The sequence below is a fragment of the Protopterus annectens genome, chromosome 1.part0 (genome assembly GCF_019279795.1).
Source record: "Protopterus annectens isolate FY-2018-M chromosome 1.part0, PAN1.0, whole genome shotgun sequence".
Taxonomy (NCBI): domain Eukaryota; kingdom Metazoa; phylum Chordata; order Ceratodontiformes; family Protopteridae; genus Protopterus; species Protopterus annectens.
In genome coordinates, this window is record NC_056725.1 from 752,658,776 (window position 1) to 752,686,231 (window position 27,456).

The 27,456-nt window shown below is 37.0% G+C and overlaps 1 protein-coding gene across 1 annotated transcript in view; it reads left to right on the forward strand.

Annotated features, from left to right (window-relative positions):
- TMEM91 (transmembrane protein 91) overlaps positions 1 to 27,456 on the forward strand; it is a 1,107,521-nt gene that overhangs the window by 62,024 nt on the left and 1,018,041 nt on the right. Inside the window, exon 2 of the mRNA XM_044062730.1 lies at positions 19,373 to 19,944. Coding sequence (XP_043918665.1) covers positions 19,489 to 19,944 — 456 coding nt within the window. The 5' untranslated portion in view covers positions 19,373 to 19,488. The remainder of the gene's footprint in view (positions 1 to 19,372; positions 19,945 to 27,456) is intronic.

Sequence of the window (27,456 nt, forward strand, 5' to 3'; positions counted from 1 at the left end):
AGCCAACGTTTACAGTGCAGGGGGCTAGCCCTGCCATGGTAGTTCTTCTACACCCCACACACACACACACACACACACACACACATATATATATATATATAAATATATATATATATATATATATATATATATATATATATATATATATATGGTCAATTTAAGACTGTCCAGTCCCTTTACTGTATGTCTTTGAAATGTGAGAGGAAACTGGAGCACCAGGAGGGAACGCATGCAAACAGAGGCAGACTCCAAACAACACCCACTGCAGCCAAGAATCGAACTGGGGAAATCTCTTGCTGTGAGGTGACAATGCTATCCACTGTACCACTGTGCCACCTGTAAGATGTAGACATGCCAGCTTGTTTCCTTACAATCTGAGCTACCAACCAGTATCTGATACTGTTTTAAGTCTTTAATTGTTTCTCTAGTCGAATGCCATTTATAGTCTGTTAATAAATTTTCCTTTACAGAAAGTCGCCATTCCACCCAAGATGTATAAGCAGATTTTAAATATGCATGATCTCTCCAAACTCTATCCATGTAATTTTTCATCTGCTGTTGTAAGAAAATACTTTTCTTATCTTATTTCATCAATGAAAAACTGAAGGTTGCCTTATGGTTGGAGAAAGAATTCCTTACAGTCTTGCTTTCCTTTCATACAAATTTTTGCTTGAAAAAATACAGTCTATTCATGACATGTAATTATTTTAGTTATAGGTGCTCCTATATCATACAGAATTTGTTCTAAGTAAATCCCTACTTTTTGACATTAAGTCTTTTTGATTCTTGACTTTTCTTTTTTCTCAGTCCACAAAGCAGAATGAAAATTCACAACCCAAATAACTATCCTTTTGAAATTCAAACAAATTTCTAAACTATCCCACAGCTACTTTCTTTTAATTACAGCAGTATACGCATAAACATTTATTATTCTGCACCTATGCCCTTAATAAATTGTATCCAGAAATAATACCTTTCCTGAATGTAATACATTAATAAGGGATACATGAATGTATTCATTTAAAATGAAAGTAATTATTACAGAACATAAATCAAATGAACAATGTTCTTTACTGTATGAATATGCATCTGAACAGGTTTGTACTGTCAAAGAAACGTTTTGAATATCTTGCAGTTAAAAAAAGCATGATAATGAAGTTTGTATCCATTGGTTGATGGCACGTTTTCTAGCAAGGTTGATCCAACTATTTACATTACGGGTAAGTATTCTCATGCGTTGGTCCCGTCCTTCTCTTTACACTATCGTTTCCTCTTAATGTTTTCCAAGCTTTTAAACATTGTTTCATTTGAAGACAATTCATCGTCACTGCTTTCACTAACAGTACTTTCATGATCTGAATTTAGATCCACATTTAATTCTGACACAGAGTTTGCATCAAGACTTCTCAACATAATCTTTCACCCACCCCCAACCTTAGGTTGTGTGGTATCAAGCAGAGAAAACTCTTCCATCAAAGGGTCTAAATCAAATGGTTCTCCTCAATTTACATTTTCTGCTATGCTGTTATTAGGACAAACAACCCCCAAATGTTTATTGCTACCAGATTTTGTACATTTTTTCACAATTGGAAATATTATTATTAACTTGTAACCTACAAATCATGGCAATTGCATTGAAAATGCTGCAGACTTCCACACAAAAAGCAATTATTGAGTTATCCAGCGTATCAAATAACACATCTACTTGTATTCACGTAAACTTGGTTGTTAACATATTTTACATGTCCATTAGCCATATAACCCCATAATACCATACCCCAGTCCACAGCTCCATTATTTATTTAATTGTCCACAAATGTTTCAAAACATCATAATGCTGGCTTAAATCCTTTCTCACATCTTCTTCCAAAAAAGAGCTTCTAGACCATATGCGTATCTTCGATTAAATAACTAAAAGCTTGTTATGTAAATGAAATTGTAATAAAGGGGTAGTACGCATTTTTTTTTCAAATTCAGTTAATGTATTCAGGTTTTTTTTTTCAAATTCTGTTAATATATGCTGTAAAACAGTTTCTGTTTATAAATTTAAGTCATAGATTCTCCAGTAAAATGAATGAACTCTTTCAACTTAGTTACACTAATCTCAAGCACAGCAGTTACCTCTCTCCAATCTCAACGGCCATCCATGTCTGGGACTGGGAGGTATTAAAACATTCCTCAGCAGTCCCAGAAAGGTTATGGACTGCGGTCATTAGCCAAAATTCAACTGGGTAGCCTACATTACCCGAAAAAAGGGGGGGTGGACTCAACAAATGAAGGGGAATTTACTATAAATGGTACATTTTCTAAAGTATACCTATAAAAACTACTACAACTAAAAAAAGTTTGCACTTACCACCAAGATGGATGGGGTTATCCTACCATGTGGGTAGAGGCAGTATAATGAGCTTGTTTGCCAGATGTGAGAATCATGACCACTGCTAAGATGCTGGGCCGGAACACTGATAGTGTACCTTGGCAGTTGATAGAATTGTAGCGCTTTCATTCCAGTGCTGCTCCACCATGATCCCTAATGACAACATAAGGGCAGTCTGTCACATGAAATACCTCAGGAAAGCATGCCATCTCATAGAAGGAGTGCATGGTTCAAGCTCTGTCCTGAGACCCCACAGGCAGTTAAATACACTGATACTCACTTACAAAGAGCATGTCAGAGAACTGCTGAAGTATCATCAAGCCAGTAGCCTGAGGTATACCCAATGTGTCCCTAGTTTGTCTCCGGGAGGTCCCTCTGCAATTGCAGTGAGAGCTGTGCATACCCTTTTGTCCACAGGTATAGGAAGACCAGATATCCCCCCAGTCCTCATCTGTGGGCTGTACAAATTCACTACAGCTTGTATTATATATCTTTCTATTCTAAATCTGGCAAGAAATTTCATGGTCAGCAAAGTTAAACTGAGCTAGTGTTTGTCTATATCTTATCCTTTTTGGTCAGCGTGCAGCTCTGGGTGCCCGCCATTTTTGTGTGGCCAAGAGAAGAAATTCACAATGGGAAATAACCAAGGCAGTCTACAGCAAGCATCTTTGCTGATTGCAAAGTAGATTGAAAAGGCACGACTTTTATGCCAAGGCATATGCACATGGCACTAAAGCACATAAAAAAGTGACAATGGATAGCAAAGAAGTGGGAGAGGTGCCTTATGTACATAAGATTGTTACTCAAATTGCAGGCATTCTTCACTTATATCTCATTAGTGTCTCATTTATATACACTTTTCACAGGCTAGCCTTCCAGTCTTTTGCGAGTCATCTTAGCCTATGGTCTCCTCATTCAGGAAGAGATTGGATTTCTCTCCTGACATTCAGTACAGTGTCATTTATGAGTATTCTCTTTGATTTCCCACTCACTATCAGTTATTTCACCTTGATAGCCAACCCTTTCCACCTGTCAGTGAATGTAGTGTACAGCCACCCACTCTCAGCATTTTTTTAGCAATATTTTTACAGTGCTGATGCATAGACTTAGCAGTTATATAATGATATATGTGCATATATATTTATCTATCTATCAATATATATATATATATATATATTTTTTTTTTTTTTTTTTTTTTAGGTCTACTGAAGTTAATCTAAATTTCAGTAAATCGACATTAAAAACAGTGACTGCAAAAAAAAAAAAAAAAAAGATCACTGTCCTAAAGTTCATGGTCCGAGACATATCCTCCTACCATGTAAAACTTCTGTTTTTTGAGTGGGGGAGGTCCTTCTCCCCTTTATTCCCTGCTAATTATATATCTTAACTCTGAGGTTACACAATCCCAGGGGAAGGGGCATAATCCCCACTATGGGGACAGTCGATCTCACACACCTGTTGAGCAAAATATGTTGAAGAAACAATGCTGATGTTTGTAAGAATAAGAGTGAGCCCATATATATATATATATAGAGAGAGAGAGAGAGAGAGATCTGCTGTAAGAATATTGCACTCATTTTTTCCAGCTGTAACCTTATTACATAAAGTAGCAACAAAAAGTAGTATGTTCAGAGAAGAGAAGTAAAACATAAAATGTAAGAAAGTTGTATGATCTCAGCACAGTGATGGAGTATAAACTTGTAAGCAGTTGTAGTACTGACATTACTGTATTCTGCTGAAGAAGATGCTTTTATCTGAAAATCTACATGACTGAATGATTTAGGACAATGGAGGATGATTTTATACTTTACTAATTTTTTCCCTTTTTCTGTTTCACAGTTTTATTGTAAATACTTTGCAAGTTTCACTGCTGCCATTTTGTTAATCCTAAGTCTGAGAAAATAAAAGGTCTTAAAGCAAATAAGAAAAAGCACTGCTATCACCATATGTCATGCAGGCACCTGCACTGCCCTTCAGTCTGTGTCATTCTATTCATGAATCACATCTCATTTCATAGAGTGCACTACAAACATCCTACGTTACAATGCCTACCACAATGTATGCACCATTCCCTCCATGCACCATACTAGCCATGCATCATACCCTCCATGCACCATGTATCATACCATCCATGCAGCATACCCTGCAGGCACCATGCACCATGTCCTCCATGTACCATACCCTCCATGCACCATGCACCATACCCTCCATGTACCATGCACCATAGCCTGCATGCAGACTTATGGTTTTGTCTACTAGTTTCTTCCATTTTTAGAGCTCTTCTTCCTAAATCCCATTTAAAGATCATTGGCACAGTCTGGATAATTAATAGAGTACAAGGATATCAGAGGTGTTGCATAAGTTTGCTTTTTCTTAGTCTTTTTATTATTAATATTTGTAAGTTACAAATTGATAACCAACAGTAGTTTGCAACCAGATGAAATATAATTAGGAGAATACCTGCTACCCTACAACAACATGATGCTCAGTCTTGAAACTCATGACCAACCACCTGGCAGCAGTGTGTTGTAAACAAGCATTCCTAAAAGATCAACTGTCTTATCCCTAACTCCAAGAAAATGAGTATCTGGCACCCTTCACATTAAGATAAGAATGGTTGTGCACCCTTCACATTAAGACAAAACTGCCTGTGTGCAAACATACAGAGGCAAGCTCCATACATAAAACCAGATTCCCCATACAGACTGCAAACCCAGCATGCATAGGTTAGGGTTAGCATACATGAGTAAGAATGAACAAGGAGGCTTCACACTCCCCACCACCTTACTCATGTGGGCTAACCCTAACCCTATCCCTCCATATGGCCCCAATTCCAGCCTTGCCCTTTATCTTCCAAAAAAACCTTTCCCCTAACAACACCACTACACTAGACAAAAAGATAAACACAACACACATAAAACACACAAGGGCAAAAAACACTAAAGTTATTCTCTTACCTTGGCCTTATTCAAACCCTAATTCACAAAAATTTCCACCTGTAATACCAACCCACCTATCTCTTTTGAGAAAACAAGCTGTCATTATAAAGAACATTCAGTAAAATATTATCATAGTTGACTATGTCCTGAAAACAAACTTTCAGCAAGCTGAGCATATATATTAACATATACATACCTGTACACAGATATATATATATATATATATATATATATATATATATATATATATATATATATATATATCCACAGTGGTGCAGTGGTAGCGTTGTTGCCTCACACCAAGAGGTTCTGCCGTTCTGTTCTCGGCTGGAGTGAGGGGAGTGCCTTCAGTGTGGAGTCTGCATGTCCTCCCCACGGTTGGGTGGGCTTTCAAAAGACATGTGTAAATGGGCGTGCCTTCGTTGAAGGTTGAACGCCGAGCTGGCACCTCGGCATTTGTGAAAATCTACTGCCAATCATTAGCGGACCTGAGTTCTGCTGTGGCGACCCCTAACCATGAAAAGCCGAAAGACAACATATATATATATATATATATATATATATATATATATACAGTGGTGGCTGGTGACGTCAAATCAAAGGGGGGCTGCAGGAGACAGCTGAATGGGTGGGGTCAAGGGGAAGGGGTGTGGCCAACTAGAAAGGGGAGGAGCTATGCTCAAAACCACAAAAACTAACTTTAATTAAATACGCTGCCCTGGGTGCCAAACCATCGTTATGAGAATCCAATCAAGACAAAAATAAGTGTAGAAGAATAAAAATATTTCAATGCATTGGCTGCATGACAGCTTACTTAATATCTAGATGGAAACAAAAGGTTGTGAGGCATGAAAAAATAAATTACTTTTTAAATACATTACTGGAATGCCAGTCAAAATCAAGTATAAGAAAAACAAGAAGCACTCAACTCAAACCACTTCTCCTTGCACTGCAGTTCTAATTATAATTTATATTCAGCTTTATTAAAGTACCAATTAACATGCTGAAAGTAGAAATCTCTGTGATGCCCCCACTTGTAAAAATGTTTCTTATCCAAAAAGACCTGCTGCCTGACAACTATCTACTTGTTTCATGGGGAAAACATTATCAAAGTAAAAAATGAAAAGCAAACAAGAAACAAGCTCAAGATACATTGCTTAAAGGATTACTGTACAGGTTATGGACCACATATGATTGGCATTCTGTTTAGTTTATGGGTAAAGTCTGTAGAGATGACTGGAAGTCTCCAACAAGTGTAATGAGCTTTTTAAAATAATGGAATCCTGTCCTTTAATACCCAAGGCTTATACATTATCTAGTCAAGTATTCTCTGCATGGCAACAACAGAAAGGCTTTCAATGTTGGCAATTCTTTAACAGCATGCTTATTAAAGCTTACTTGCATCTTACGATCTCAGACAAGCTTAAATTATGGTCATTAAAGCATTGTTACTTAAACACAGAGCAACAGGCACTTTCTGAGTAATAAGCATAAATCTGAGTAATAATAAATCAACAGTACAAAAATATGACAGAAACCAGACCATTCTGCAAAATCAAGGACAGATGAAAAGCCACTGTAGTACTTGTGTCTACCTTGGATGGGGGGACACACTGCACATTTACACTGCATAACTACTCCTTACCTTGCTTGGACACATCCAGAGTTACTACATGGGGGAGTGGGGTGCAACATGTATGTCACAATTTGAAATGTCTCTGGCTGACTGTGATGGCCCTGACACATTTGTCATACCTCTCAACCTCAGAGCAAGAAATCTGGACAAAGCCATACACAGAAGTGGGACAACGGCCCAAAAATAAGGACAATTTTTAAATATTGCTCTAATAAACTTAGAAAGATAATATAATAGGTCTTGCATTAGTATGAATTTTCTGAAAGGTATAAAATCTGAAACTCAAATGTCTGTCATTATTTTCTAAATTCAGTCTTTAATGATTTGTCACTAATTTGCCAAAAAACATAATTTTATGAAAAATGGACCAAAAATGTGATGCAAAAATATAAAATATCCACACAATACAGCTGGGAACCTGTCAAAGAAGGGACACTTTAATATTAGTACTGCTAACTTGAGCAGCTGACAAAATAAAAGAATCTACATGCATTTCAAGTAATCTATAACTTTGATTATTACAGTTATTTCTTAATTGTAAACCCTCCATGTTTTCTTCCAAAATTGCTATTTTGCGGAGGGATTATTAGGGGGAAGAGCAACATTTTGAGCCAAAATCGGGGTCAGTTGAGAGGTTGGCTATGCCTAATTCTATAAAGCAATTTATTTGCATGTACCTCTCAACCTGTTAATGCAGTAAATCTGACAAGGCCAAATATATTGGGGGAACATATAAACAGTACTAAAAATTGCTCTTGTATAAATTGAGACAGTTGATAGAATAACAGTTCTTACTTTAGCATGCATTTTTCTGAAGGTTATGAAGTCTGAAACTCAGTGTATCTTTATTTAGTGACTTAATTCCTAAATGATTTGCCAGAAAACTACAAATTTTATGAAGAACAATCCAAAAATAAGAAGCAAAAATCTATTCATTCTTTGAAAATCTGGACAGTTGGGAGATATAGTTCAGCTGGGCCTGTCTGAGTTTGCTGCCCTTCCCCCCTGACAAAGTCATGGTTGAATGGAACCTCTGCAGCCATTCCAATGAACCCTTACTTGGCTATTTCACTCCATTTACCACAAACACTAATGTGCATACTGCTTTACTTCTATGATGAGTTGGACTTCATTTGAAAGTTTTATTTTGTATTTTACAGCACAAACACTAAGTCATCTGCTAAACAAAGCAATGCAGTCTCACAATGAAAACTTAGCATTAAAACTTCTCTGCCCTTGAAACTCACATTCATTGAAATAGCATTGAAACCCACATTCAAAGAAAATACATTTTGCCAGCAGCAGATAAAGATTAATTTTGGGCTGTTTTCAAATCATAGGCCCCTTGCATATGAAACATACATGTGCTCTTTGATACACCTTCCTCATTGTACTAAATTATATTCCTTGTACAATACAGTACGTTGTTAGAGGGCGTTTTAAATTTGTTTTGAACATTTTTTCCAGTAAGCAATGAAACAAAACGCATGCACCCATAATGGCAAAACTGCCCAGTTCAGAACATTTATCATAAAAGTCTACTCAGACTTCCACAGTCCACCATTATTAGTAAATATATGCACAATTCTACAGTCCACCATTATCAGTAAATATGCACAATTCTACAGTCCACCATTATCAGTAAATATGCACAATTCTGCAGTCCATTATCAGTAAATATGCACAATTCTACAGTCCATTATCAGTAAATATGCACAATCTCTGAAGAAGTAAAAGTCATCTAAATAATTCCACATTAAAGAAATCTGTAACTAATGAAGAGGTTGCTGCTAACAAACACCTTTATATTTCATGGTTTCATCGAAAAATAAAGTGTCTGTTGCCCCTCAGGAATAAATGGCCTGTATTACATTAAAAAAATGATAAGCTAGTAATATTGCAAGAGGAAATGGATGGCAAACTGATAACAGACTCATAGTTAGTATCTTCACCAAGGAGAACATTCTCAGTACGACAGCATCCACCCCTTGTGGGAGTAGAACCCACAGCCTTCTGCATCACAAGCAAGTACACAACCTGTTGTGCTGTTAACAAGGCACGCCAGCTTCACTTAAGCAACACTAAACTTTTGTTCCCCTGCAGCTCTCAGCTCCTTGTAAAATCTACTCAATACTCAACTGCATCTCAACTTTGCAGCACAAAAAAACTGGAAAAAGCCAAAATGTATTGGGGGGGGGGGTCAAAAGCCCAAAAACCAGGGACACATTAAACATTGCTTGTATAATCTTGGAAAGTTGCTAGAATAAAATGCTGTGTTACCACCATACATTTTACTGCCAAGGTTCCTGTGCAAAACAGTCAGAGCAACATACCACTATGCCAAATCAGCTGCATTGTGAAAGAGAAATGTTACATTACCACCATACATTTTACTGCCAAGGTCCCTGTGCAAAACAGTCAGAGCAACATACCACTATGCCGAATCAGCTGCTTTGTAAAAGAGAGGAAGACTGAAATTTAAATGGCTATCATTTAGTGAATTCAGTTCTCACCATAGCTGTCAACCTCTTAGTAGAAAACACCTGGACAAACCCAGTAATGAGGGAATACAGCCCTCAAACATATTCAGTGAATTCAGTTCTTGCCATAGCTGTCAACCTTAGCACAAAAAACCTGGACGAAGCCAATAATGGGGGAATACAGTCCCAAAAATAGGGACAAATTTCAAATATTCATCTTATAAACTTAGAAAATTGCTAGAATAAAAGGTTGTGTTACGGTTGTGTTACTATGTATTTTCTGAAGAACGTGAAGTCTGAAATTCAAATGCCTGTCAATTTTACTGCTGACAGAACAAAAACAATTTTCAGCAGAGACCATGGGAGAAATACTGCAGACACGTCTTTGTAAAATGACAGGGCACCAGAACAAACCACACAAACACAAGGAGGAGATGCAGACTCCACACAGTACGCACCCCAGCCAAGAATCAAACCAGAAAACCTATAGCTGTGAGGCAACAACACTACCACTGCACCATCAAATATGCAAGGGATTAAACATTCAGAAACCTGAAGTCTGAAATTCAAATGCCTGTCAATTTTATTTAACATTTGTTAATCAGGACAGTCTGACTTGAAACAAAAAAAAAATTTCAGCAGAGGCCCAGGAAGAAATAATGCAGACATGTCTTTGTAACATGGGAGGACACAAACGCAAACCCACACAAACACAGGGAGAAGATATAGACCCCACAAAGAAGGCACCCCAGCCAAGAATCAAACCTAAGAACATGTAAGGCAACAATGCTACCACTACACCATCAAATATCAAGCACTGCAAGATTTACAAACCACAGATATTATGAAGAACAGATCAGATCAAATATGAGGCAAAAATCTGCAATTTTTTTTTTTTTTTACAAATGGTGGTGGGTAGGGAATTCAGGTCTTTTAACACCTGCATACAAGGTACAGAGTTCAAGCCTGAGGTATTCCCTACCACACACACACACACCTGTAGTAGCAAACCACAGAAACTAAATATACTGCCCTGGGTGCCAAACCGTCATTATGAGAGCCCAATCAAGACAAAATGAAGTGTAGAAGAATAAAAATATTTCAATGCATTGGCTGCATGACAGCTTAATATCTAGATGGAAACAAAAAAGGTTGTGAGGCATGAAAAAATAAATTACTTTTTTTTAAATACATTAATGGAATGCCAGTCAAAATCAAGTATAAGAAAAACAAGCAGCACTCAACTCAAACCACTTCTTGTACTGCAGTTCTAATTATAATTTATATTCAGCTTTATTAAAGTAACAAGTAACATGCTGAAAGTAGAAATCTCTGATGCCCCCACTTGTAAAAATGTTCCTTATCCAAAAAAAGACCTGCTGCCTGACATCTACTTGTTTCATGGGGAAAACATGATCAAAGTAAAAAATGAAAAGCAAACAAGAAATAAGCTCAATTGCTTAAAAGGATTACTGTACAGGTTATGGACCACACAATTGGCATTCGGTTTACGGGTAAAGCCTGCAGAGATGACTGGAAGTCTCCAAGTGTAATGAGACTCTTAAAATAATGTAATTCTGTCCTTTATTACAAATACTGGCATATGGATTTCAATACCCAAGGCTTATACATTATCTAGTTAAGTATTCTCTACATGGCAACAGAAAGGCTTTCAATGTTGGCAATTCTTTAACAGTATGCTTATTAAAGCTTACTTGCATCTTGCAATCTCAGCCAAGCTTACCTGATGGTCATTAAAGTATTGCTACTTAAACACAGAGCAACAGGCACTTTGAGTAATAAGCATAAATCAACAGTACAAAACATATGGCAGAAACCAGACCATTCTGTAAAAATCAAGGACAGATGAAAATCCACTCTAGTATTTGTGTCTACCTTGGATGGGTGGGATTCTCTGCACATTTACACTGCATAACTACTCCTTGCCTTGCTTGGACACATCCAGAGTCACTACATGGGGGAGTGGGGTGCAACAAGTATGTCACAGTTTGAAATGTCTCTGGCTGACTGTGATGGCCCTGACACATTTGTCATACCTCTCAACCTCAGAGCAAGAAATCTGGACAAAGTCATACAAAGAAATGGGACAAAGGCCCAAAAATAAGAACATTTTTTAAAATATTGCTCTTATAAACTTAGAAAGCTAATAGAGGTCTTGCATTAGTATGAATTTTCTGAATGATATGAAATCTGAAACTCAAATGTCTGTCATTATTTTCTAACTTCAGTCTTTAATGATTTGTCACTAATTTGCCAAAAAAACACAATTTTATGAAAAATGGACCAAAAATGTGATGTAAAAATATAAAATAGCAACACAATACAGCTGGGAACCTGTCAAAGAAGGGACACTTTAATATTAGTACTGCTAACTTGAGCAGCTGACAAAATAAAATAATCTACATGCATTTCTGAAATAAAAGTAATCTGATTATTACAGTTATTTCTTAATTATAAACCCTCCATGTTTTCTTCCAAAATTGCTATTTTGCGGAGGGATCATTAGGGGTAGAGCAACATTTTGAGCCAAAATCAGGGACAGTTGAGAGGTTTAGCTATGCCTAATTCTATAAAGCAATGTATTTGCATGTACCTCTCAACCTGTTAATGCAATAAATCTGGACAAGGCCAAATATATTGGGGGAACATATAAACAGTACTAAAAATTGCTCTTGTATAAACTGGGACAGTTGATAGAACAGGTCTTACTTTAGCATGCATTTTTCTGAAGGTTATGAAGTCTGAAACTAGTGTGTCATTATTTAGTGACTTAATTCCTAAATGATTTGCCAGAAAACCACAAATGTTACGAGGAACAAACCAAAAATAAGAAGCAAAAAATCTAATCATTCTTTGAAAATCTGGACAGTTTGGGAGGTATAGTTCAGCAGGGGCTGCCTAAGTTTGCCGCCCTTCCCCCTCACAAAACCATGGTCGAATGGAGCCTCCCCCTGCAGCCATTCCAATGATCCATTACTTTGCTATTTCACTCCATTTACCATAAACACTAATGTGCATACTGATTTACTTCTATGATGATTTGAACTTCATTTGAAAGTTTTATTTTGCATTTTACAGCACAAACACTAAGACATCTGCTAAACAAACTTGGCATTAAAATTTCTCTGCCCTTGAAACTCACATTCATTGAAACAACACTGAAACCCACAATCAAAGAAAATACATTTTACCCATGGCAGATAATTAATTCTGGGCTGTTTTCAAATCATAGGCCCCTTGCATATGAAACATACATGTGCTCTTTGATACACCTTCCTATTGCTTTGAACATTTTTCCAGTAAACAATGAAACAAAACACATGCACCAATGACAAAACTGCCCAATTCCGAACATTTCCATCATAAAAGTCTACTCAAACTTCTACAGTCCACTATTATCAGTAAATATGCACAATTCTACAGTCCACCATTATCAGTAAATATGCACAATCTCTGAAGTAGTAAAAAAGTCATCTAAATAATTCCACGTTAAATAAATCTGTAATGAAGAGGTTGCTGCTAGCAATCACCTTTATATTTCATGGTTTCATCGAAAAATAAAGTGTCTGATGCCCCTAAGGAATAAATTGCCTAAATTACATTAAAAATAAGCTAGTAATATTGCAATAGGAAATGGATGGCAAACTGATAACAGGCTCATAGTTAGTATCTTAACTTTCAGTTCGGCAGCATTCACCCCTTATGGGAGTAGAACAAACAACCTTCTGCATCAAAAGCAAGTACACAGCCTGTTGTGCTATTAGCAATATGAGCTGACTTAGCATAATCAGCACTAAACTTCTCTTCCCATGCAGCTCTCAGCTCCTTGTAAAATCTACTCAATACTCAACTGCATCTTAACTTCGCAGCACAAGAGATCTGGAAAAAGCCAAATTTATTGGGGTGGGTCAAAAGGGCAAAAACCAGGGACACATTAAACATTGCTTGTATAATCTTGGAAAGCTGCTATAATAAAATGCTGTGTTACCACCATACATTTTACTGCCAAGGTCCCCGTGCAAAAGAGTCAGAACAACATACCACTATGCCAAATCACCTGCTTTGTGAAAGAAAAATGCTGTGTTACCACCGTACATTTTACTGCCAAGGTCCCTGTGCAAAACAGTCAAGAGCAACATACCACTACGCCAAATCAGCTACTTTGTGAAAGAGAGGAAGACTGAAACTTAAATGGCTATCATTTAATGAATTCAGTTCTCACCATAGCTGTCAACCTCTTAGCACAAAACACCTGGACAAACCCAGTAATGAGGGAATACAGCCTTCAAACATATTCAGTGAATTCAGTTCTTGCCATAGCTGTCAACCTTAGCACAAAAAACCTGGACAAAGCCAATAACAGGGTATTACAGTCCCAAAAATAAGGACAAATTTCAAACAGTCATCTTATAAACTTAAAAAATTCCTATAATAAAAGGTTGTGTTACTATATATTTATTGCTAGAATAAAAAGTTGTTTTACTATGTATTTTCTGAAGAATATGAAGTCTGAAATTCAAATGCCTGTCAGTTTTACTTCTGACGGAACAAAAACAATTTTCAGCAGAGGCCCAGGGAGAAATACTGTAGACGCATGTCTTTGTAAAATGGCAGGACCCCAGAGCAAATCCACACAAAGGGATAAGATGCAGACTCCACACAGAAGGCACCCCAGCCAAGAATCAAACCAGAAAACCTACAGCTGTGAGGCAGCAATACTGCTACTGCACCATCATATATGTAAGGAATTAAACATTCAGAAACCTGAAGTCTGAAATTCAAATGCCTGTTAATTTTATTTAACATTTGTTAATCAGGACAGTCTGACTTGGAACAAAAAAAACAATTTTCAGCAGAGGCCCAGGAAGAAATAATGCAGACATGTCTTTGTAACATGGGAGGACACAAAAGCAAACCCACACAAACACAGGGAGAAGATACAGACCCCCACAAAGAAGGCACCCCAGCCAACAATCAAACCCGAGCACCTGCAGCTGTGAGACAACAATGCTACCACTGCACCATCAGATATCAAGCATTGCAATATTTACAAACCACAGATATTATGAGGAAAAGATCAGATCAAATATGAGGCAAAAATCTGCAATTTTTTTACAAATGGTGATGGGTAGGGAATTCAGGTCTTTAACACCTGCATACAAGGTACAGGGTTCAAGCCTGAGGTATTCCCTACCACACCACCATGAGTCTAACCACCAGTATATTGCACCTGGGGCATTTTCACATACTCACACACACACACACACACACACGCACACACACACTCACACACGCACACCTTACCTGTAGTACACCACCCCAAATCCAATCCCTGTCCATAAATCCAAAACTCTTGCAAATCTGACCCTGCCCGCCGTGAGATCTTCCCCCGATGAGACTGCAGCAAACTCCAATCCTGCCCGTCACAAGATCCTAGATTGCTGATGTTGCAGTCCGACCCCGACGCGTTTCCCGAGGACAGTCTATGCAGTTTAAAACTGCATAGACTTCTGGGAGCTCTGTTCTTCAGGTTTCCCAGTCAGGACTGCTGCTGAGACAATCTGCGCATGCTCCAGACTGCCTCAGCAGCAGTCCGGACTAGTGTGCATGTGCGAAGTCCGCGATTTTTAAATTTTTTTTTCTATTTATTTCATTTTATTTCTTTATTTTAAAGTTCAGGGGGCTGCAGCAGTCCGGCAGTCCAATAGCAATGGCCGCCCCTATATATATACATACATATATGTGCCAGCAGAAGTGATTGAAGAATCGTGTGATTGATTCTGCTGGCATTTTTGCGTGAGAGGTCACGGAACAGCAGGGAGTGGGGATTTGTCCTTTCACTGCTGTTGTGTGACCTCAGATTTGGTATATATAATTAGCAGAGGAGCTGGGGGGTAGTTTGTGTGTTTGTTTTAGTATTTTGACTTTCAGTATTTTGGGATCAAAGATTTTACATTCAATATTTTGTCACTTCGCTATTTTAAAGTGCATCTATATGTACATACATATAAATACACAGACACACACACACACACACACACACACACACATATATATATATATATATATATATATATGTACACACATATTATTCACGTGTACGTACACACACACACACAGACACACATATATATATATATATATATATATATATATATATATATATATATATATATATATATATATATATATATATATATATATATCTGCATGTATAGATCCATATTAGATCGACGAAACAACACTTCCCCAATGACCAAATCACTGAGACTACATCCCCGACACCACACATCCCTGACAACGGTAAGTATAAGTATTACAGAATGGAATGAGATTGCACCACATTGCAGAAATGGGAATACATCCCATGCTGCACTACTCACCATTGTCGGTTTTCTCCTCCGTCGGCGATGTGGTCTTGGTGATCTGATCATTGGGGAAGTGTGGTTTCGTCAATCTGACAGGTTCCCATGTGTGTATATCTATATATATATATCTATATATATATATATATATATATATATATATATAGATATACACACACACACACACACACACACACACACACACACACACACACACACACACACACAATCGTACAAGGCACTGTTTGGATGGGTTGTAGACAAGCAATTTTAAAATATCTCTTCCTTTAGCATGTTATATGATGTTCATGGGTGGTATTTTGAACAAAACCTTTTGGTTAACAATATTTTACTCCTAACTGTTACAGGGAATTTCAAGTGAGGCTATAACACTGTGCTGCAAGAAACCTGAGTATTAGCTTAACAAATTGTTGCTTCATTAAAGTTGTTCTAAGGTTATAGTTTCTGAGGACTTATAAATTATAAATTTTTGTTAGCGATGACAAGACATTACCTTTTCACATTAGTATTCTCTTATTGGCTGAGATATTCCAGAGATGTTTAGTTATAAACAGCACTTGACTGTTTCAGAGCACAGTGCATACTGGTTTCCTGTACTGTTCTGCTGATCTGCATCTACCTGACTCCTAATTTCCTTTATAGCCAAGCACAGTTGTCACCTCATTCTTATTTCTACAAAGGAACAAATACTGTTTGTTTCATTTGCCGATAGTGCTGTTCCAAAAAAATGCAAGAGATGTTAAAACATATACTGAGTTCTCCAATGCAATGGAAGAGCTGTAAAACAGGAGTCGTTAGAGAAGTTCTGCTTAGGCAATGATTATCCTCTGTTTCTCCTGCTTGATACAGAAGATTGCACTATTCTGTTGACCCAGTAAGGTACACCAATCCTCCTATTCTACCCAGGGGCCTCTCAGGTTTCCTAGGTTTCTTCAAAGGTTATGACAAAGAGCAAGTGGCTGCATCACAGTGAGCTTAGGGAGGACAAGTCCAGCAGTTGGCATAGAGGGCTAAGGCTGTGAGTTCTAGTTCCTGTGGTACAGGTTTGATTCCCTAAACCTTTATTTGCCTACTGTGTGATCCTAAGTAAGCCACTTAGTCAGGCATTGCTCCTGGTTTGCTCCTGAAAAGAGACTGTATGTCCAGTAAGCCTTCCTGGTTAGCAAATGGGTATTTATAGGTAACGTACTGCATTATGTACACATTCCTCTAATCATGCATCCCCAGCATTAGTTGGCCTCTCCAGCAGACCATGAGTCTTGCATTGATGAGACTTCCGTAGATAACAGGGCAGACAATTAAGTCATCACAAAAAGAAAGATTGACAAACTGGTGCACAAGTGGACTAGCAGTAAATGGTTAGGAATGAAAGGATGGCACTCATGAAGTATCAGGAAACTTAAAGCAAACAAAACAGAAAACTATATGAGCTAAAGTACAATAAAGCAGGAAATGCAAGCAGCATAGTAGAGGATCGGGGTAAGGAAAGAACAGCAAGCATAGTTACGGAGAGCTAGAATGTTGTATATAAAATGAGGAAAGGAAAAATATGAGAGTTATGGCTGAAGGGCAGAAAGTAGCAAGAGGAAAGGAAAAGAATACAGAATGGATACTTTCACTTCATGGTTATAGATGGAGGAGAAAACATTATGAAGTATTTGTACTGGGTGTACTGTATGAGAAGGTTGGTGGGTCAACTAAGCCTGTCTGCAGAGTAAGTCTAGAACAGACATTCAATAGTGAAAGTTGAAATGTCCGTTTGACAATAAAGGATTCACACAAATGAAAATGTTTTGTTATGTCACAGTTTTTTTGCATTTCCTTAATTTTTAGTGACCAACAAAAATGTTTTAATGATGATCAAACAATAAGTCAGAGCAATGGGCAGAATTATGAAAGTAACGCAATAATATGAGTTGGATCATATAAGAAATAGTAAAATCAGGAATACCAAAGATAATAGGATTGTGTTACATTGCTCCTAAAAATAAAATGTAATAAGATAGTACCTGTCAAAATGATAGTCTCATATATCCTGCAACACTGCTATTTATATTATTCATAAAAATGTTGTAATAATAGTAATTCAGAGTCTCAGAAATATTGTTTATATATTTCAGCTTGGCTAGAATTTTCGTTTAGTTTTGACTGATTGTTTTTTTTTTTCTGTATGGCCTTTTCACTCATTGTTTTAGTTTGTTAGTTGGGATATTTTGCAGACACCCTAATGGTGATGGACACCAGCTGGCTATAACAGCCCTCTGTTTCTAATGCTTAGTCAAACAGTCCACTTGTGCTGTGCTGATGAGGCCATAACAAGGCTGAAACATACATGTTCACAGCTAGTGGGGTTTGGCTTTATTGGCCTGAATTTATCCATTAAACAACTTAAAATGAAAAAGTCATGGGCATTCAGAATCGACATATAGCTGAAACACCTGATGTTCATAAGGGTCATTTGCATATATCCCATATGCCTCTAATACAAGAGATTTGAGGGGTCACTCAATGGAAATTCTAGGTTGGGTAAAATTTTAATTTAGTTTTTACTGATTGTTTTTTCTGTGTGACTTTTTCACTCATTGTTTTAGTTTGTTAGTTGAGATATTTTGCAGCTACCCTAATGCTGAAGGACATCAACTGGGTATAACAGCCCTCTGTTTCTAATGCTTAGCCAAATAGTCCACTTGTGCTATGCTGATGAAACCATAACAAGGCTGAAACATGCATGTTCACAGTTAGTGGGATTTGACTTTATTGGCCTGAATTTGTTCAGTAAATGACTTAAAATGAAAAAGTCATGGGCATTCAGAATTGCTATATAGCTGAAACACCTGATGTTCATAAGGGTCATTTGCATATATCCCATATGCCTCTAATACAAGAGGTTTGAGGGGTCACTCAGTGGAAATTCTAGCTTGGCCAGAATTTTCATTTAGTTTTTACTGATTGTTTTTTCTGTGTGACCTTTTCACTTATTGTTTTATAACCAACCTGGAAAAATGAGACAGTAGAGTGAGTCCTACATTAATACAACTCTTTATTAGTTTCAGGTGGAACATGTAGATTGTTAGAAGTGATAAAAAAAAAATTTGCTTTAAGGGAATTGTAGCAGAGACAGGGAAGAAGATGTCTTTCAATATTTATGCTTTGGAAATATTACTGTTGCAACAAGCTATAATGTTGCTTACAAATATGAATTATCAGATCACATTCTTGGAGCTTGGATACACATTAGTGGAATTTTAACATAAGTCTGGTTTACCTGAATTATCAAAAAAGGCTGACAAGCACACCTGAGAAAGTTTTTAGCACTTCTTTATATAGCTTAGCGGTATGATAGCATATGTTATCTTCATACTGGACTACATGTCTATACGTGGTATGTGCCTGAAATGATATTAACTACATAATCTTAACCTGCAACTGCTGTCTTATTACTCAACACTAAATAGACTTTATTAACATATGAACAATCTAAGCTATTGCACTTGTTCTCTTTGTTTCATTTTCCTTTATTGTTATTTTAACAGTGGCTCTGAAAAGAAGATGGCAAACATACAGCAAGACCTTGGAAAATTGTTAAATTAGAAGAAAGACTGGCTGCCATATTTCTCACATATTAGAACAGCACTTTCCTCTCTCCATAATGGAGGACATTTATGAACTGCAGCATCCATTGCTTGATAAGTGTTCTGACACCAGTATATTAAATGGAGCTAGGATGGAAAGGGAGTGCTGTGAGGTAGTAAAGGAAAGACAAAGCTTATTTCCTCAGCAGCTATGGAAATGCATTTCTCAGGGCACCTTCTCCCAAAGCAGTCCAAGTATGGAACTCAGACAACAGCTTTTGGATGCTGGCACTCTCCGCAGAACTGTGCAGCCTTACTGCAGCCCGGACCCTGCTGTATATTCAGACTTGGGCCTCTGGAAGGCTACAGAACCCCACATGTGGAAGAAAAAGGACTACATTGAGACTGCCTTTGTTGGCCTAAACAATGGGATTAAAGAGAATGGAGATGGCATGAACAAGAAACTTTTGTCCGAACAGGACATCCACACCGTGTCTTATGAAGTGGGAGATGAGGAGCTACCAGACATAGAGGTAAGGAAATGATAAAATATTGTACGTTTTCTCTCAAGTGTTTTATAATGGCTTATTGAAAGATGTGCTTTCACGGTATCTCTTTCTTTACATCTGAGGAGAATGCATTGAACCCAACAGTTCTTTCGGTCATGCAAACATCAGTTCTAAGAGGTTCTGTACCTTGTAGGTTAGGTATCATATCAGAAACGATGAAACTTCCATTATCGGCCCACCGGGAGTAATTCTGAAACTTGTCTGTGTGAGATGGAAAGCTACTTCTGTAGTGCTTGGCTGTGTGAAAGGTTGCTGTACTTAATGCTGTTTGCTGCTGGCTGCATTTCAAAAGCAACATGAAGAATACAAACAGGCAGAGTTTGCTACATTTTGTCAGTCATCTGGGGATGGAAAGCTGGACTGAGGTTATTGTATAACACATGACATTCTGCACCGTTTTCTTTTTTGCTGGTGTTTAACACCGATACTGGGCATCTGCTGTTACTTTGCTATATACAGTAGTGTGACACCTGACTAAACAGCAGCCAGGAAAGACAGCAATAAAGATTTGCCTTTGTGGTACAATTAAATGTGTCTTATAGATAGCTAATGCAGAATAAATGCCACAGCAAGTTATTCCCAATGAAGAAATGATTATACAGAAATATTAAAAAACTCTTTAGTTTTGTATAACTCATGCAGCTTGGAGTAAAATGACTTCATGCACACTTCTGTCAGGATTATGATGCATATCACGAAAAAATGGTTTTGCTCCCCTGAGAAGGCTTCCTGCCAAAGCACTGGGGGAAACAAAAAGATAAATTACTGACCAGCTGCATTGTTTTTATTTTTTTTTTCAGGAAAAGTAACAGTTTTCTCTATGTGTTCATGTGTTGTGAGATTATTGTATATTCCTTTGTATTTTGATAACTTGTTAGCAGTTGTTATATGAGCAGAATTAATTTACCGTATATTTCAAAACAAAGAAGCTCTGAGTTTCCTGACACAGAGTACAGCATTGTTTTTCATTTACAGTCTGGATTTTCAGTTATAAGAATGCTGTTAGGAATGCAGTGTTATATCCCAGCTACACAGTTCATTTTCGTATTTATTTTTGCTAGATTGCGAGAGAGTTAATGTAAAAGATGAAAGCTATGAGATGTTAATGAACTGCTTCAAATAGCCCATGATTTTATTCACCCAGCCTCTATTTGTCCACCATGTGCCTCTAAGCAAGTCACTTGCAAGGTTTTGCTGGGTCACCCTTGGAAAGGGACACTTGTTTGCACTGGGCTCACATGGTTAACAAATAAATAAAATAAAACTAACAGTCTGCACCCAATATCCAGTAAGACAGATGCTAAAAAGCTGTCTGTTATCTGCCTTCATTTCTAAACAAGAGTAATCTGTGAAACATGGTAAATAACCAGGCATATTTGCTACACATATTTGAATACAATTTTGTTGTTACAATCCAGTCTTACAAATATATCATTGTACCAATATGTTTGTAGTCTTCAATACTAAAATAAGTACATGCCATGAAAGTGTGTGTGTGTCTATGATTTAGCACACCTTGATTATGACATTTGTCACTGTTAAGCCTCCTTTGAAAGTGGATAGCTGCAATTTAATGAAGGAAGAAGCCATGTAAGATGTGTTCCTTTCCAAAATTAGAGCGAGGGTAAATGTATTTGTGAAGAATGTGTTTACATTTTAAATGTGTAGCCAAACAAAAAGGTAAAAAGCTCATACAGACAAACCATTCAATAAAAACTGCAAGAATGACCCAGCCAAGCTACAGTCCTCTCTTTGAAATGCCTTAAACCTCCTGTAGTGGAAGCCCATGGGATGTATGTAAATGATCCTTTAAGGACATACCCGCGTTTCAGCTACATGGCATCTAAATGCCCATGACTTTTTATTTATTTTTTAAGTCATTATGGGTGCAGTCAGACTATTAAAGCCAAACTCCACTGGCTGTAGACATGCATGTTTTAGCCTTTTTTTAATCTGAATACAAATTTATATCAGTGCCCCTTGAATGAAACTTGCCATAAATCTTACGTGTTAAACTTATTCAAACTAGACACAACTTCCTTATCACAAAAGCAGTTGAGATGCATGTGCTCAAGGGTCTTTGTGGGCAACGCCTAAGTCACATGACTTCAAGACTCTGTAAATTCCCAGCTTGAAAGTATACCTTTCAGTTATTAGTGATAACATAGTCCATTGATACAGGGTTGGAGTAGAATAAGGAAGCACAATCTAAACTTGGGGCAGGATATACCAAATCAGGTGGTAGGGCAGTTGGAATACTCTTTATAAAACCATGTTTCATATTGCTATGCAAATGTTACATTCTGAACATGTTTTAGTCTAAGTCATTCTTCTGACATGAACCCATAATTACTACTTGATAGATTGGTGATCATTTGTGATCCCTGCTGTATGCTGCTCCCATACTTGCTAACCTCCAAAATAATCTCTTAACCAAACTAGAAACCACCTATAACACGATAGCCAGATTCGCAGCCTGTAATAGCTACAAATCCCATCATTGTATATCCCTGAAAAGCTTAAGATGGCCTGAGCTCCCCCACATGCTTCAAGTATCACAACTACAAATTGCATACAGCATCCTAAATAGCCCCTACTCCTGCCCTGTCTTTACTTCCATAATTACACCCTACACACCCAGTCGTGACCTCAGAAGCACACAACAAAACCTTCTGAAGGTGACCAAGCCAAACAAAAATATTGGAAAAATACTTTATTCAATTGCATACTCATGGAACAAACTTCCATTGTCCCTTTGCTCCACTACCAAAAGTGATGAATTCAAAAAGCAACTAAAAATTCATTTCCAACATGCATGGATCTGTACTTGTCAGGAAATTACCTAATAAATTTTTCTTCTACTTTCAATTAACATATCTGCCTGATATCTACCTAAACTGTCTACATATATTACTCTCTCTGCAGTTAGTACCTATGCTACTAAATGCATCTTTTTTGTTCTATGTCATGATGTTAATCTGAATTTTTTTTTTATTTTAGGCATTGTTACATTCCTTGTAAATAAATTGATGCTAACCAAATTTCTCAAACATATTGTTACTGCATTCCCCAAATACTGTATTTTTGCCCTGTATATATTCATATATTCATATTGTATATTTCTCTCTGTTTTTGTACTGTTAACTATTTTACAACTTGAATTGTTCTTATTTTTAATTACTTTCCTTGAGTTTTTATCTTTGGATCTCTGCTGAAAAAGGGCTTTCTGGGCCCAGTCAGACTAACTCGGTTAACAAATATAAAAATAAATAAATAAATATTTACACTAACTATGCCCAGAATCACTTCTTCATTAAAACTTTTTTTTATTGAGTTTCTCTTATGGTGCTCAATAAACCCATTACTTCAGTTTGCCCTAACTAATTTATAATTTCTTTCAAATCAACCAAAAGTGGCAGACAACTTATTGGCAGAAGAGATTTATTCCCATGTATGCTGTTTATGACTGAAGTTTACATAGCCAGCTAGAGCATAGGCATAACTGTTTACCTCTCAGTATTATAAATTACAACAGAAAGCCTTAAAATCATAGCAGGAGGTCTGAACAAGACGTGTATCCTTATTATCCATAATAAAAAGTCTTTTGAAATCAGATCATTTATTGGTAGTTATAAAGAAATGTTGCCATTCAATCAGTTTTGGCTAAGACTAGATAATGCGCTATTAGAATACATATGTGGTGATTACCAGCAAAGCCAACTAGATAAGAATGGCGCAACGGTGTGATGCAGTGTTTGATACCATCTGTGTCTACCTACTAATAGTTTTAGGAATGGAAATGCTAAACGAGGTAAATAATGAGGGACATATGATAGTGAATTGTTTTATGAATTTAGATTTTGCCAATATTTGTGGCAAACGTGAATTTAAATTCGTTTGTCTCGGTTTAATTTCTCCAAGTGTTTTGGGTTTCTGATACCATCATGGAAATGGACCCCATTCCTAAGTCAGGATATGATTAAATTTCATGAAATTACTGTTGTTTCAGTCTTTGACGTTAGCCCAAAGTGCTCTTCGCAGCACCCACCATGTGCCCAGAACTTACTCCTTCTGCAGTTCATATGGGGTTACAAGTACTGGTAGCATGTCTAAATAAGGCTGTAGATTCTTTTTTATGAGACCCATTGCTCCTACTACTATTGGAACAGTCTAGATATCTTTCTTCCACATTGCCTTTGTTTCTTCCTGCTAATCATGATATTTTATGACTTTGTGTCTCTCTGTACATGAGACACTGTAATCACCAGGTGTTGCAATTTTAATGATCAATGTTACTTTTTTCTTTTTCATGGACTACTATATCTAGTTTTCTTACATCTGTTTTTGAATTATTGATAATTGATGATCCCATGTGATATATACTTCACCATTCTCTATAATGTTTTGTTGTTCATGATTCCAATACTTCTCAAGCTATGCCCTTGCTTATGAGGTGAGCAATGTAGAAGGCCTTCCTTACCACTATGGAGACATGGTGATCATAAGTAAGGTTGCTGTCAACCTGTGTGCCCAAATCTCTCACCACTGCTTTAAAGCTTAGGGTGTTGTTATTAATATGGTAATCTGCAGGGACTTCACCTTTGCCAAAGGGGACAATAGTGAGGGTCAAATGGAGATATGATTGGGGTCTGAATGGAGAGATGAGAAAATCAGCAAAAAGAGAAAAGTATTGCTGGAAGTGAATTCATCCACAAGTCTTGGTGAGTACTTTCATGAGGTGGACCCTGTTTTTCACAAAATCTCACAAAGACAACACTGATATATAGACTGTATTTTATATAGCATACTGTGTATTTAAAAAGTTTACACACCCCTGTTAAAATGCCAGGTTTTTGTAATATAATAAAATGAGACCACAGTAAATTATTTCAAAACTTTTCCCACTTTTAATATGACCTATAACCTGTACAATTCAATTGAAAAACAAACAAATCTGTTAGGAGAAAAAAATATATATTAAAAAAAAACATACAATATGCTGGTTGCAAAAGTGTGCACACCCTTAAACTAATACTTTGTTGTGTGTGCACACCCTTAAAGTAATATGTTGTTGAAGCACCTTTTGTTCAGTTGGAGCTATACAGTAAGAGAAAGAGCAGGAAACCGTGGCAACTCTGACATAGTTACTGTCATGAAATGATAGGCCAGTGAGTTCCCATATGAAAGAGCAATGGATGACGCAGGAAGAAATTGAAGAGAACGTGGCACATGAAGATGCTCTGGAACTTTCTATAGAATGCCCACAGGAAATGGAGAACAAAGAATGTGCCCTCAGTTTAGAAGTAAATGATCTAAGAGAAGAGTTGCTTGATTTAACAGAGATGGATAGACATATTAAGATCAATGAAAGAAATAGACTGCAGAAGGTTAATAAAACCCAAAAGGTTAGAAGTTTGATAAAACAAATGAACACAGTAATTAGGACTGTCCATAGTGATTCATGCAATATAACAGGAGTAAATAGAATATATTACTGTGCAGCCAAATTAATAACAAAGTGTTACCACAAAAAACACAGGGTAGTAAGGGAAAGGACAGGAAGAAACTGAATCCCACCATGGAAGTATTGAACAGAGAAAATTATAAAGCAATTAAGACAAGAAATGTCACTGTTAGAAGAGTATGGAAGAGGGAGCAGATCAACAAAAGTACTCAGAAAGACAGACGTGATAAAAGCAATGTGCAGTATTATAATTTATCAGGATTTATTGTGCACTATTGCAAATAATAAACTAAAAATATCAGCACAGGCAGAAAAACTTAGAGGATGCACAGATCAATATAAAGGAAAAGTACAAAATAAGCAATTTTTTGAAGACTGAAAAAGTTGTACAGAGAATTCGGAAACAAAGTAAAAGGAATTGAAAGACCACCAAAAAAAGAAGAAATAGATACATTTTGGAGAAGTATCTGTGAAGATCCTGTGGAACATAACAAAGATGCTAAATGGATAGAAGAAGTAAAAGAAAGAATAAGAAGTTTAAAGGTATAAGATACGAAATGGGATGAAGTAACACCCAGAGAGGTTGAAACAAAGTTAAGAAAAGGTTCTAACTGGAAAACCCTAGGGCCAGATGCAGTACCTAACTTCTGGCTAAAAGTATTAGCATCTTTGCATGAACATTTAGCCGTGAGTAAGAACTATTTATATGCACACCCCAAGCAGACACCAGCCTGGCTAACAACAGGAAAAACAATGTTCCTACTTAAAAGTGAACCTGCAAGCTACCCTAAAAACTATAGACCAATAACTTGCCATCCAGCGATGTATAAACTATACACTGGAATTGATGCCATCAGAGTTTATAGTCATTTAGAAGAAAACTCAGTTATGGCAATAGAACAAAAGAGTAATAAAAGAAAGTCATATGGAACAAAGGATCGTTTGTTGTTAAATAAAGTCATAGTGGAGAACTGTAAAAAGGGGAATAATCTAGGTATGGCATGGACAGACTAAAAAAAGCATTTGACAGTATCCCCCATTCATGGATAAAATAGTTCTTAATAATGTACACCCTACCTGATAAACTACATCACAGTGACCATGAAACAGTGACAAACCACTTTGCAGCTCAGCCATGATAAATGACAAATTATTATTCCAGGGATAAAAATTCAAAGGGGGATATTCCAGGATGACTCTCTGTCATCATTGCTCTTTTGTCTTGCCCTTAACCCATTAACCTGTCTGCTTAACAGATTAGGTCATGGCTATAATTTGGCTCCCAGAAAGCAACAAAGTGTAAAAAACTTCTCTTCTTCTCTTTGTAGATGATTTAAAGCTGTATAGCTCATCAGATGAGGAACTGAAAGCACAACTGTAAGTAGTCAAACTATTTCCAATGATATAAGAATGCCATTTGGTCTTAATAAATGTGCAAAAACAACAATTAAAGCAGGAAACCTGCAGCACCAAGAAAATATCAGTTTGGGACAAGAATGTGATATAAAAGAACTTGTGAGTGAGAAGGAGTGTATAAATGTTTGGGAACTGATGAATGATCAGCAATAAAACATGAACAAATGCAAATAAAACTTAGTAAGGAATATTTTAGATGATTTAAATTAATCCTGAAAACAGCATTGATATCTAGGAACAAAGTTCAAGCTGTAAACCAATTTGCTGTTCCTGTCCTAACTTACAGTTTTGGAGTGACTGACTGGTCCCAAACGGTGCTGCATAGGTTATACAGGAAAACAAGAAGGATGCTTCATGCTCATCAAATGATGTATAAAACTCAGTGCATACCAAGATTATATATTCCCCACTCCAAAGGAAGTATGGGCCGCCTAGAAACTGATTATATGCATAGATCTGCAATCATGGGGCAGCATACATATCTGTTGACCTCACAAGACCCAAACAAAGTGAAAGTTTTGAAACATGAGGGGAATAAATCTAAGGTGACCTCAGCTTAATACAGCAGAAGCATATTGGCATCATGCAGGAATGGA